Below are 14,462 nucleotides of genomic sequence, written 5' to 3'. Positions count from 1 at the left end.
AGGTAGTCAGCACTCAGTACCTGCCTAGTGATTAGCTGGCCTTTGAGATCATATGAATTAGCCACTTGATTTTCCTAAAACACCCTGATATTAGGATAATTCCTACTTTCCTGAATGCTTAACTATTTTATCCAGGTCAAATCTTTATTTTATTAATTCACCATATCAATGTCAAAATATGGTTAATTTGTCTAACGTATTTCTTGACCTCCCTGGAAATAAGGATAGCAGTTTTGCCACTTGGGGAGATTATTTGTTTTTGTATTTCTGTGTTTGTACACTATAAAAATGACAGAGCAACTGCTGTTGGGCTGTGCCTTGTGACATTAACGATCCCTTTGATGTCAGCTCTCTCATGGGCTTTGATTTCTCTGATGTTATGGAAGCCTTAGACTTCTTTGAAGGCATAGCTCTCTGAAAGGAAAAACATTACTAACAAACGAAACTAGTAAACCAGAAAAAGAGTATCCCAGCTAATATTTAAAAATTAAGTTTGAGAAAGGGATTCGGTGAGTGTCGTTCCAGAAGGATCCAAACCCAGGCGACAAAGGCTGCTCTGTCATGAACTGCAAATAGCGAGGAAGGCATTGGTAGCTAGTGTGGTCGCGCCTGCATGCTTCCCACTTTTGATGTTAAATACGTGTCAACCAAATGTTCATTTTCAGTAATTTCCTTTGTTAGCGGGCGAGCAAATGCCAGAGGAAAAACTGTGTTCCAGTTGTGTGCTGTTGTGAAAGCCACTTAAAAAATGTCTCTGGATGCTACTTCACTAGAAAACAAAAGTGTTGGTCGCCGATGTCCTTTTCAATATTAATATTCTATGATTCCACCAAACCAGAGTCAACCTAGGAAAAATTATATCCCATTATAGCACAGGGTTAGGAAAACACTGGAAATACATAATGAACTCTCAGTAATCTTGCATTTAATAAAGGGCCTCTTTTACTTTATTTTGAAAATCGCAAGCCAATAAATAAAGGAATACGTGACATTTTAAAGGTTCAAAGAATATGATTGTCAGGATTCTGTGTAATTACATAGTTACAGTTCACATGGTAACAAAAAATGAAAGATCATATAATATTACAATGCTAACAATATTCAGTAACTCCTGGGTGAAAACCAGCCATTTAGATGTTCAGATCTCAATCATGCAAAGTTGTGGTGTGAAGTGGTATTTTTGAAGTGCTTTACCTTTTTTCAGTGATAGAGGAGATTTTAATATTGCACAACTGTAAATGATCCTCTTGTTAGCAATCTCAATTGTAAATTTCTTATAATTATAAGTAAGACATTATTAACAAGAGATTATTTATTGAGGATTGTGATATAGAAACTTTTTCTATACTTCTAAAGGTAATTTTTGAACTATGTATTTCATGTATTTTTACCAAGGGCAATGTTACATAGATTTAAAAATAATTTAATTTCCTAATTTTATTTATTGCCTCATTATTATAATATTTTTGTTCTGCCAGATATTTACATTTACGTTCCGGGACAGTATTCCTTTGCATTCCATTCCAAAAGGTGGCTCAGATATTTAAGTACAGATGTCCCCAAACTATTATCTGGAATAGACTGTGATGAAAAATAAAGTATATCAAATCATATATTTTCCAAAAGAAGCAAATTTGTAATGGGTATTTTACTTCTTAACCGGGGCATAGTGTCCAAAGTTACTTTATCAAAATGACCATAAGCATTCTATTTAATCAGTGACAAATGATAAGCCCTGTAGAATATATAGTATAAGACTTCACAAAGTATATATAAATTGATTTAAAAGGATTTACAGAAAGCAAACACGTAACACATAATTTAATACCTTTTGAAGATTCATAGGGATGAGGATTTGGCAAGAAGGGACATCTCCGTGTGGGCCCAAGAAAAGGTAACAACAGGAAGACACACAGAGCAGGTCAAAGCCAAACGTGAGCACGCTGGGGTTTCCGTCGGGTGCCAGGGGAGGCGCCCCGTTGTCTGCAGCCAAGTAAATATGGCTCAGGCTTTCACGGTCACTTGCTGTCAGGGCGTAGACAGGTTTGCTGCTGTGATTTATAGGCTGCTGACTATCCCTCAAATAATACAGTCTTAGGACTGCAAAGAATCTCTCCTTCATATTTCAAGTGTCCACACAAATTTGAAACCTTCTCCATTCCACCCATTGACACATATTTTTTGATACGAATAAGCACTGTTCCTTGAATTATGCAACAGATGTGTAACTTTGAGTTTGATTCATCAAATGATTTCATATTGACTTACGTCAATTTCTGATTGGTATTGAATATGACGATACCTTTATCATTTTATATACATTATGCTAATTTCTGATTTATATTAAATATCAAGATGCTACTATCATTTTATTTTTCATTTTTCCTTGATTTTCAACCTCTTAGTCAAGTAGTTAATGATATTGAAAAACCATAAAAAACCCTTTCACAATGTTTTCTTCGAGAGAAAACCTGCAGTGATTTTAAAATTAAATTGAGTCATCATCTCAGTCTTCTTTTTTTGAATTTGAGTTTTTAAATTTTGGGTTCCTGGAAATAAACAAGTCTTATGAGGCTGTGGATTAGTTAGGTGACTTAAGACCGCAATCAAATTCCAACATGAATGCAGCTACGGAGTCTGGGTAGACCCTTGCTTCGCCGGCTGCACAAGTCTGTGTCTACAGAATGAATTGATTTTATGTTCTCTTTAAGTCTAAAATCATCCAAAAAGCAAGGAAGAGTTTGAAGAAGTTAATTGTATCAACTAATAAAATAAGCCCAGAATACAGAGTATGGATTAGGGTAGTAGACATAGGAGGTGAGGCATAATTAAGATTTATTAAACAGAATTATTAGAAGGAAGTTGACACTCTCCTATTACAAGTGTATTTTATCTTTCCTTCAAATGTTTATAAGATATTAAAATCTTAAAATAAGGAAAGTGTATGAAAATCACACATAAAATATGATTTCCATATTATTTTGTAATTTTAACTTATGTCTAATTTATCTAAACCTTCATTAATTGAAGCAATTGCCTATGTAATTATATAAGGAAAAACTTGATGTAAAGTAAAAAAAGTCATTCCCCAAATTTCAGTCGAAAATGGAAGCTTTTCAAAGTTCACAGGAAAAAAACTGTAGCCCTGATGTTATCAATTCTCTAACAAAGCTGTGACAAATGCCATAAATAATTAAACTGAAGTGCTACAAAGTAATAAAAATCTCCAAAATAATGATCATAGTCACAACGTAACAAATTAGTAGGAATATGAAACATAGATACCTAATTATTATTATTATTTCTTAGTTTGGCCATCACCTTAGAAAAGGTAAGTCTGAATTTCCAACAACAAACTGGATGAAAATGTAGGAATAGTAACACTTATACCAATTGTTCATGACCTACAAGCCTAATGAATCGCCCCACACAGCCTCTCCATTGATACAGTTGGCGATGAGTCCAGGAAGAGTTAGAAACATCTGAAAAATTTGAGAAAACGCTTACATATACAAGGGCCTGTTAACTCACAGGCCATGTGGCATTTCTCAGCTCCCACTACGTGTCCCTGGGAGACACAGCGGAGCCAAGGAAACATTCCTGGACCGGGAGCCCGCCAGGCGAACCCATGCCTGACTCTTTCGTTGCTTTTGAATAAATTACAACATCCATGTGGTTCAGTTTTCTACTGAGCAGAACACCAAGTGGGATCTTTACTCTATATGACGGCTTCTAGAGCTGGCTAGCATTCCGCCTATCTAGAAAACGTGCCCCAAATCTCATGATGCTTCCGCGGGAGTCTATAAACTACACAATGCCTCATCTAGTGAAATAAATTATAGAAACGATCAACAAAGATTCACATTCTTCAGTAAGAAGGTAAGGAATCATGGTAGTTCCAGGGAGGAGGAGGAGGCAGGTTAAGCTTCCAAGGATGTTTATAGGGAATGCACATGTGGCAAGCGTGGGTCTGACATGGTCAGCCCCCCGCCTGGCTCGCTGATAGTATTATCTTCACCTTGCAACTCACATGAGGTGGACCCTACAAAAATGACCCTCACATGATTGAGGAGACATTTGACCACCAGGATTTGGTTATGTATTCTTTGGTGTTAAATAATTTTCACTCAACTAAAGGAAGCACACTTGTTGGTAATGTGTGGTCTTTGTGCGTAACTTCAAAATTGATACAACGGATGTCATCTTGCACACTCAGCACTCAGTGAAACTAGTAAAGGAGGCCAAGTCTGGGACATGGGACCAAGGTTAGAATGTTAAGAAAGTAAATCTGGACATTTCGTTGGAGTCGTCATAATCTTACCTAAATTGTCGCCATACCTCTCAAACCTTGCTGCAGGAAACTGCACTCCATGAATTTCATGGGCAAGAGATTCACTTGTGTAGCATATTACCTATTATTTTAATTATTACTGTACAAGTATGTCTAGTAGGCAAGTTTTTATCTATCTTGAGAAGGCCTCAGTTCAGGGATTTTAAAGTTTAGGTGATTATTAATATAGTAATTTGAAATTGCAAGATATCAATAGACATAGTATGTTAATAGAATTGGAGAAAAATGCATACTTTTCACTTTGAGCAGTTTTTGGCATAGTATTTGTTTTAATATGAAGTGTTAAAGTCTTTAGGCTCAACCCTTCTGAGTGTATATTGCCCATTTATTGTTTTGAGTTATGACAATCAAAATTGGCCTACAATATTTTTGTAAGAATATGCGTATAATTTGCTTAGCTTGTTTTCACTGTATCATTAATGGTTGATTTTAGGAAGTGGCTCAAATTGTCTAGGGAATAGGGTACTCATGCTTTTTTTACAATGTTCTCTGAGATACTGGCCAAAGAATGAGGGGCAGACATCAATTTTTATGATGTGTTTTAATATCTACTACAAAGACAGCACATGCAATAAATTGGATCTGTAGGAACTGCTAACAGTGTAAAGTTATTTATCAGTTCACTGTTTCTATATTGGACAGAAAGTATAACTGGTTGACCATTTTATAGTTGATAAATGATTTCCAAACATAGTTGCCCAATGAAGACAGAGAAAAATTGTACAAGATTCTAAGTCTAGTATTCCAGTCAGTACTTGGTGAAAGAAGTGAGGTTTACTTTTAATAAATATGTTCCACTTTATTTCACATGCTCTATCAAACAGCATCTTCCCTAATATATAAGTAAATATACGTTTCTTATTTCATTAAGTTCGAATCCTGTCAGTGGCCAGAACCTATTGATTCCTAAATATTTGCAACCTGCACAAATAAATTAGTTCTGAGCACCTACTATTCACTCAACAGATAAGTGAACGTTGTGTTTCCTTTTGCCCTCACCAGAATAGTAAGCTATTGGGTTAAAGTGATTTTGTACTATTACGCATTCTAAATATAATGTCATGAGTACCGTTAATATTGTCAGAGGAAAGAACGGGGGACATAAGAGCTAAATCTGCTCGTGTAATCCGGCTGTGAAATGTGTGTGCCCCTGGCCTCTGCCCTCAGGAGAGCCTTGGTGACGGAGGTTGGGTTCTGTCATCATTGCTCTCTTTCCGCCTGACGTGGATTCTGGGACCATCTTCGCACACCTGTCTCCATCTGGATGGGCCCTAACTGAGTCACTTTTGGAAGGAGCCAAAAGATGTCTTTGGTTCATAGCAAGTCACTCCCTCACAATGAAGAAGTCACACGTATATTAAAGATAGAATACTATCTCTGGAGGGAGAAAAACGACTTGCGGAGTGTAGAGGCATCTTTAGTCTAAACCTACCGGCTTGAGGGAGTCAAATTCATGCCTCTGGCCACTCTGGTCGCTCCAGTGAAACCGATTTCGTGAAGTGCCAGGAGACTCGTTCAGTACCGTTTCATCTTTGGTTTTTGCGGAAGATTTATCGGCTTGTCACTTTTATTACAACGTGCACTGCCTTATGTCAAGCATATTAGGTTAATATAAATTCTCCTATCTGTTCATTTAGTAATTTTGACTTAGCTACAATTTTAAGTATAGTTGGAGGTGTGTGCTAGAATAAATCTCCAAAAATGTCCCATGAGATATTTTATCGTATTATTCTCATTGTGATGAGATTGGATAAAGATGTGGGAAAGGTATTCCTACCTCCCAGACTCTTTTTTCTGACATGGTTTTCAGAATGACCTGGCCCAAGGTTGTGTCTGATCTTTGGTGCCCTCTCAGGCGTGCCCACTGGCAATGATCACAAGAAAATGGTCTTCTTGAGGGAGTCCATGCAGGTGCTGCGTCTCCCACCCGTCACCCACGAGAGCAGACTCAGCTAATTAGCAACCCACCCCCCCCAACTCGCTGTCTGTGCTTCGGGCACATTAATAAAGCTGAGACATGAACCAGGAGCCCTGAGGGCCTTTCCCCGTAAGTCCCTTGTAGAAACCTGTGGTCTCTAAGCAAAAGCTCAACTGAGTGACCAGCGGGAGTCGGTCCGGAACGTGAGGCCACTAGGAGCTGTGCCCGGATGGTCTCAGCAGCCAATTGCTCCGGGGAGCTACGCGAAGGGCATGTCGGAAGCAACTGCGGCTGCTAAAGGAACGCGGAGCGCCGGCCTCCGACGCCGGGATTTCGGGGGAGGCTGGGCATCGCCTGGAGCCCGTCGCCGGCCCTCGGCTGTGTCAGCACAATTCACAGTGCAGAGCGTTTGAGCAATTTCCCTTTTCTCCCTGAACGCTTAGGATAATTATTTTTCACAGCCACATTAACTCTTATGATTAGCATCTTGATGGGGTTTTCATACTTATCTGAGAGATGGGGAGAGTCTAGGTCGTTGCTCTAAGTGCGAATTTATCAGAGAGGGACCCCGAACGATTGAATTCTGTATGAATTCTCTGAAATGAACTGTCCATCTGCACTCAGGCTATGGATAAGGGTGAACAAGCCAGTCTTCTCACAGAGCAGCAAAACAGGTGCCCTTTCAACAGACTAACTTGGATAGCTTAAAATATTCTGCTGTTAAGAAGAACAAATCAGGTGTTCATCTGACACGGCCCGGGCTCCCTGCTGCGTCGGTCCGTCCTGGAGTGTTTGTGTGCGGACCACCGTAGGCAAGTGACATCAGATAATCAAGCAGAACCATTTCTAGTTTACGCAACCGAACTCCAAAACGGGGGGCAAAACTCTCCAAGGGGACCTGACTTAGCCAAACTTCCTCAGTTCACATGGAAATCACCACTTTCCTTTAAACCTCGGGGGTTTATCAGTAATGCGACGGATGAAAACAATTACGTTTAACCTATTTTCTCACAGTCCCAGCCAACCCACGTCCAGTAAAAGGAAGGAAAAGCCCAGCAATTCTGGCTGCCCAGCCCGGGGCACCTCTCCGACAGCGCCCCGAGAACAGCAAGATTTTAAACCTCTGCCATCCTGTGCTTGTTCTCCTCGTGCACAACAGCTCAGTTCTTTTTAAGGGCATTTTGATCTCTTTCTTCAACAGTGTCTCCGTTAGAGTCTTTTTTCTGGAGATTAAATGGGAGCCGGCTGGCGGTCACACCCAGCCTTTCCCATGGAGCTCAGAAGGACGGCCAAGGGGAGAAGACACAGTGCCGGCGCCAAGGGAGTGCTAACCAGAAAGACCACGGGCGTGTGACGTGGGGGACAGTCAGACCCGTTCCTTTGCTTCCAGGGTGTTCCTCCTTCTCACACTCTTACACGTCTCACAGGAGCAGACTTGACTATATAAATACTTTTCCTAATAAGAAGCTTTTTTTTTTTTTTTTTTACAGCATGGTTTTAAAAATAGCTATTCAGCATAACAATTATTAATTTTAATGCACCAAGGTACAGATTTCGACAATTGAAGTGAGCATGACCTGCCACCCTCAGCACACAGTTGGTGATACTTGTTAGATACAGGTGGCTGTAGCGCTGTCCACATCTACATTCGCCTACAGGCACACGCCCGCGCGCACACACGCGCGGGGAGAGCCACAAGGCCCTGCTTGCTAGTGTGCTCTACGACTCGTGTTCCCTTTGTGGTCACTGGGGCTATTTATATGGAGAGTCACGATGCCATTCGCAGGGCTGATTGGATTTGTCCCTGTCAAAACCTTCCAAGCCACACAGCCTGTGGTGGGTCACCTTTATGTCTAAGTCCTGGCCCTGTCATCGGAGGGGAAGGCTGAGCCGTGAGGACGCCGACCAGGTACAATACAAGCCTGTGCGGGCAATGCTCGCAGTGCCCAGGCTGCTGCTACTGTCAGACCCAAAGAATTTTATTTAAATGACTGTTCATACGATTTGGATTCTATTTTTGTAAAACATAGATGTCCCCCCCACCCCCAAGAAACTCAATAAATAAAGGACTTAGCCACGGACTCAAGGAAGCGGAACTCCAGTTTTGAACCTTCCACTGGGCATGGGGCTAGACCCGACTCATTTCAACTTCTGCTGCAATTGGTCTTCCAGGAGGCAGAGGGCGCCATGACCCCACAAGCAGGTCCGGGACGGACTGTCTCTCTGGCCAGCAGTGGCTCTCTGTGGGTCATTGAATGAGGCTGGAGCTGTAGCTGAATCCATAGCTGCTTGACCGGGACAAAGACTGTTGGGTCTCTTCGCTCTGCTCGGAGGCGTAGCTGGGAAAGGTCTGTGCACGTGACATCTTCGAAGAACCAAACCCGTGACCTGGGGAGAGAGAACAGGAGAGCTGTGCTAAGACACAGGTTCAGCGAAACAAAAAGATATATCGGGAAAACAAACACATCGGAGCCCTCAGATCCTCCATACGGAGCTCCAGGTAAGGAGGTAGCAATGGAGATTCTTGGTACCTTCTTCCTTGATAAGCTAAACGTGTTACCTGCAAGGCTCGGTATTTTCCACACGTGTGTCTTGTCAAGTTGTGGATGCCGGGGAGCTAGGTGAATTTTCTAAGGATCTCTTACTTCTACCGTCCTTCGACTTTTGAAACAAAAGCAGACAGGCTTTTCCAAAAAAAAAATACCAGTGTTTTTGAGGGCGAGCCTGTAAGCCGCTTTCTTTTCTTTTATAATCACGTTCGGCATACAAAAGCCAATCACACCCTTTCTTCAGACCTTTCTGAGTAGGCAGATTGCACTTCATCCTGGGCAGTAACCGTGAATTATTGGGAGGAAGCGCTCACGGTGAGAGTGTTCGGTGCCCGGGCTTAGCCCTGCGCCTTTGGGCGTCAGGGAACCCATTTCAGGATACCTTAACCCAAATGACCAGCCTTTCTGATGACTGAAATAGCCCCCTGAAAGTGAAATCTTACAGAAGATACAGTCTGAGAAAATTCCGTCCGTGCTTTTTTGTGGTTCAGACGCACCTCTGAGATGAGAACGTGGTCTAACACACACCGCCGAAGCGATTACTGAAAAACTCTGATTACATACTGATTACAGAATGGTCAGAACGTGGGGAGAAAGTGTGTACTCCAAGGCCGCAGCGGAACTTTCCCCCCGTCCTTCTTGTTAACCAGCGATGAGTAATCCTTCAGGGGTGAGGGTGGTCCTTAGCTCCTGGACGAGCTTAGCGGGCGGGGAGAGGAAGGGGTCTGTGAGCTCTGCCCTGCAGACTGTGTCCGGCCCAGAGGAGGCAGCGGCTTAAGCTCGATTTGTGCTGTTTCCGGCCCGGCTGGTGAGGCCGCCAGGGGACACAATCTGTTAGGCAGAAGTGTCCAGCGTCTCACCAGGTCCTCTGGGCGTGCTGCCCTTCTCAAGGTCATGCACTTGAAGCTGTTTCCTTGTCAGGTGTGTTTTCCTTGCAGCGTCTGAAGCTTGGGATCCAGGGAGAAAATGCAAATGAATTGGATAATCAAAAGCTAATGAAACTGCTAGACCCTCTTAATGTGAAACTAGTGTGAGAGCAAAATCTCGCGTTGAGGGTAAAAATCCTTTTAGAATTCACGGTTGGACTGATGCTCTTGTTAAGACTCAACATGAGGCCCTGGCCGGGTAGCTCAGTTGGTCGGAGCATGGCCCCCATACCCCGAGGTAGCGGGTTTGGTCCCTGGTCAGGGCACATGCAAGATTCAACCAAAGGATGCATAAGTAAGTGGAACAACAATTCGATGTTTTTTCCTCTCTCTCTCAAATCAATAAATAAAACATTGTTTAAAAAGACTGAACTTGAGCAGGTCAGGGAGAAGAAAGATGCGGGCAATTTACTCCTCGCGCTCTCTGCTCGCTCCTGTGGTTCTGCAGCCCAGCCTCCTTCAGGCTTCCAGACCTTTCTGCCCCTCCTCTTTCTCCAGAAAGGGCTCTGGAACCCCCTTTGCTCATTTATTCCTGAAGGAGGCTTCCTGCTGCTGCCCACCCTCATGATCCCTTATAGGTTTTGTAGCCTGACACATAGGTCTTTCAAGAGTTCATTAAATTCTCTTAAACTCTCAGCTGAGCATGGCTTCTCTTTCCTGTAGGAGGCCTAGAATGCTATGAGGAAAACTGAAGCTGGAAATAGGCAGGAGAGTGAAGGTAGGAGGTTGGAGGAGGTTAGGGCTGGGGACTCGGGAGCCAGAACCCGAGGTACATGTGCGTCTTCTGCTAGGGACAAGGTGTAACTAACCTTGCGAGGCTTGCTTCGTCTCTGGGTTTCTCAGTTTCCTGACCTGCAAATTCTGGATGACGTTAATGGCATTCTATGGTCCTTTAAAGTGTGAAAATCAATATGTGTGAATTGAGTTCATACATGTTAAGTGCTGTCACCATAGTCAGAGAAAGGATGTCACCCTGGACTCCAGCAGTCATCTCTGTGGGGTGAAGGCCCCTCTCAGATGTGGCATTTTGACATGATGTTTCTATGTCAAGGTTGTGATATACTATTTTCATATAGGAAAAAATCACTTCAGATTTTTGACAATTTTGTCTCTTTATCTTACCATTGACTTGCTAGATGAAAAATTCACACTTCCTTTAATGGGAGATACTGGCATTTTAAAGCACAAACCAGGTGGCAGTTCTAATATGAAGGCTATGTTCCTGGCCTAGTTTTATCCTGTTATTTATTTTATTTGTGGGCTAAAAGCTAAGGCTTAAGTTGCAAATTCAGAAGAGACTTCGCCCGTGCACAGTTTTTTACCTTAGACTCTTGGGTGTAAAAGGTCAAACATGCAACTAACAATTTGCCAACCATCTGCTAAAACAGCTCAGAACGCCACAGCGGAGACAAAGTAATGGGAAGTACGGTTCCTGACTTTGCAGGGTTCCCAAGCTGCTTCGGGCACGGCCGTCCGACAAGGAGAGACAACAATGGACGTGAGCCGAAGGGTGCGCACAGCCCGTGCCACGCGGGGTCCGAGCAGGGCGCCCATGGAGCCTAGGAGCGCTGGGTAGGGGACCGCACACAGCAGCCCACGTCCCTGTGTCCTTCGCCCCACAGGGTGTGCAGACACCATCCCCGCCAGGGGCTTCAGAGACACACAGGCTTGAGTTCCTTCCCTCTCCTCCACGGCGTGGAGAAAGCATCTTTCTCAGAGTGTTTGGAGGACTAAATGAAATGCCTACGCAGACACCTGGAATGGCGGGTTCGCCAGAGCTTAGTTGTCTCCCTTCTTTCCATGAGGAATGGGCCTCTACTCTTGTCATTCTTTTCGTTTAATGCTGTGCTGTCCTGCCCTATGATGCCAGTTTTTGAACATTATTCTCCTTCAAGATCAGCACTGCTTTCTTTATTTCCTCTGTGAACAGTGTGTAGTCTCACTGGAAATTAAGTTATGGTTTTTCCTCACCTCAACCACTTCTTTAGAGACAATTTGCAAATGATGTCATTGAACACTTCTCACAAAAATAGCACACCTCAGCCAGGACTGCAAGTGCGAAGGTGGGGGGCTGTGGTTTCCCTGGGGCAACAGTGAATATGAGGACAAAGGGGAGAAATAATTAACCATTTCCTCGACCTTCATATGAATTATGCTCTTAGGCACTGTCGATGAAAATGAAATGAAACAACTGGAATGAACTTTGCTGCTTAAATGAAAAACTTGCTGGAATAGCCCTGTTCACTAAACAGAGACTCTATTTAAATGCTTCCTAAACTTGCCCTTCAGCTCACCCTGGAAGGCAGAGGAGATGAATTTACCCTAAGGACCTGGGGGAGGCAGAGGTGAAAAAGCAACATATTTCTTAACAGCTATTCATGTGGCTTAAAAGCCCTTTTGGATTTTGGTTTCTACTTCATGGTCTGTTCACGTTTGTTTTAATAGAAAATAATACTTTCTACCCATATAGTCAGGTAGCACTGGTGATCTGGGAAATGAACCCATCGTCCTTACCTGACGGTTTGAGGTACACTCTGAAATGAATTCTTCCAATGAACCCCCCCCGCCCCGGTGTGTATACAGACTCCAGACTGAGAAATACTGTTCTGTTCCATAGGGAAGGAAATACATTGGATATAGTGAGGTTTCAAACATTTTCATTACCCTAACAAAAATGCTCCCAGTTCTAGAAACTTAAGCAGACCATATGTTAAGAAAGGTGAAGTCACCCTACCCATAAAGGTAAGTCTTCACTGCTGCATCATGAAAGAGTCAAACCAGTAATAAACTAGAAGGAATGCACAGGCAGTAGGAAATAACTGAGTCAGGATGCAAGGCCAGAGTCCCAGGTCACCCAGCACAGGACAACCAGAGGACAGCACCTTGCAACACCCTCCCCTTTCCAAAAAGGTGAGCGGAGTCCTGGCTGCTCAGGCCTCTGCTTTTCTACAATGGCTGACACTCACTGTGCTCTTGACATAAACTAACAGGTGAAGGAATCTGTCTCTGGAGGAAAGAGGATCCCAAAGCACAGAACTTGCGGTTGTTCATCAGTGAGAAACAACGGTCTCAGTAAGGCTCCTTGATTTGAATTTATGTTAGTATCCAGGGGTGGGGAAGGGTGCTGTCTCTTTAAATAATAAAACAAAGTTGAAAAAACAAAGCAGAAAAATAACAAATGAAACCGTTGCTTCATGAAGAAAGGGGCAGCCTGGAATAAAGGCATTAACAACTATCGGGTCCAGGTAGGCACAGAGAAGACGGTGTCTTTGTCTTCAGTAACAAAGGGCTCTCTAGCTGCTGGGGAAAAGGAGAGGGCAGAGGGCAGATCAGACCCGACACCGGAGGACAGACGGATGGACACTTGGGGTTTAAACAGGGGTCTCTCAGGGCTCTCCCCTGCAGTGAACCCAGGGCCAGAGGTTTCTAGGGGACAGAAGCGTCCCGGGAGTGTTGGGTGTCTTAGCCATGACCTTCCATCTCTTGGTTATGCTAAGAAATGCCAAGACTTGTCGTCAGCTTCTCCACTGTGAGCCATCAAGCTGCTCAATTCCTTGTGATTCGGCTCAAACCCAACTAAGTGCGGGTTTGACCTCTGGGCTCTCCCAGGGGGTGCTTCTGACATGCCTGTGGAAGAGATTTCCCCGGTCCCAGGAGTCTCATGACCCTTGAGTGGATTTGTTGTGGGTATCAAGGCTCAGATTCAGCACAGTTGAGCCAATGGGGAGTATGAGGATCACGCGTTTCAACTCCTAAAGAAAGTGATTTGAAAAGCCGTGATATAATAGCCACTGTTCATTAGGCACTTGTTCATGCCGACACTATGCTAAGTACCTTACAGATGTTACTGTTAAAAATCCTCCCGTTGGTTCTGCGAGGGGAGAGTTCTGTGAGGGGAGAGTTCACATGGGGAAGAACAAAGCCCAGGCCCACCGGCGTTCACCGACTCGCCCCGCGCACTAGAGGCAGAGCAGCGGCGCAGCCCGGCCTGCTGGGAACCGGACCCAAAGCGTTGCCCAGCATATTGCTGGGTGTCCTCGTGGAACTCTTCCGACGCCGGTCATACATGGGGACGCATAAACCACATGTGTATTTATACGTGCTCGGCTTCAGAGGAGAAGAAATGTCAGTTTTCATGACCTCGCTCCTAGGCTTGCTTGAAATGCCTCTAAAATGGTGATGTATGTTGTCAAAGAACAACAGACCATTCAAGCCAGTAGAAAGTGTTCATCTGTCACAGCTGCCACAGCCAAGTACACGGGCTGGGGGGCTTCTGCAGCAGGTACCGCTTTCCCCAGAGCTCTGCAGGCTGGCCGCCAGAGGTCAGTGCCGGCGGGGGGCGCTCTCCGTGGGCCTGCTCACTTTGTCCCCACGCCGGCCCTTTGCCGTGTGCTTTCCTGGGGTCTCCAGCTCTTCTTCTAAGGACGTTAATCCTATGGGATCCAGGTCCCACCCACATGACCTCATTGAACCTTAATGACCTCCTTAAAGGCCCAAAATACATTCACTTTGGGGTGGGGAGTCAGGGCGCCAACCTATGAATTTCTTGGGAGGGGGGCACGATTCAGTTCACAGAAAGTTATAAAAAAATAAAATGGATTTGGACATGTTAATTTAAAATAGTGTAGGTGACACTTGATGGAAATTATTATTTTTTTTACCTTTTTTCTGAGAGGCATTTGTACTTGTTAGTGAAATTATGTGATGTGGTTTAGGAT

At 43.8% G+C, this 14,462-nt stretch overlaps 1 protein-coding gene across 1 annotated transcript in view; it reads right to left on the bottom strand.

Moving 5' to 3' along the window:
- Positions 1–8,517: 8,517 nt before the first annotated feature.
- Positions 8,518–14,462, bottom strand: part of DOK6 (docking protein 6) — a 228,901-nt gene continuing 222,956 nt past the window's right edge. The window contains exon 8 of the mRNA XM_054583889.1: positions 8,518–8,657. Coding sequence (XP_054439864.1) covers positions 8,518–8,657 — 140 coding nt within the window. The remainder of the gene's footprint in view (positions 8,658–14,462) is intronic.

Source organism: Pteronotus mesoamericanus, unplaced genomic scaffold (genome assembly GCF_021234165.1).
Source record: "Pteronotus mesoamericanus isolate MK-2021 breed Mesoamerican mustached bat unplaced genomic scaffold, CSHL_Meso_final contig_74, whole genome shotgun sequence".
Taxonomy (NCBI): Eukaryota; Metazoa; Chordata; class Mammalia; order Chiroptera; family Mormoopidae; genus Pteronotus; species Pteronotus mesoamericanus.
This window is presented reverse-complemented; position numbering and strand designations above follow the sequence as displayed.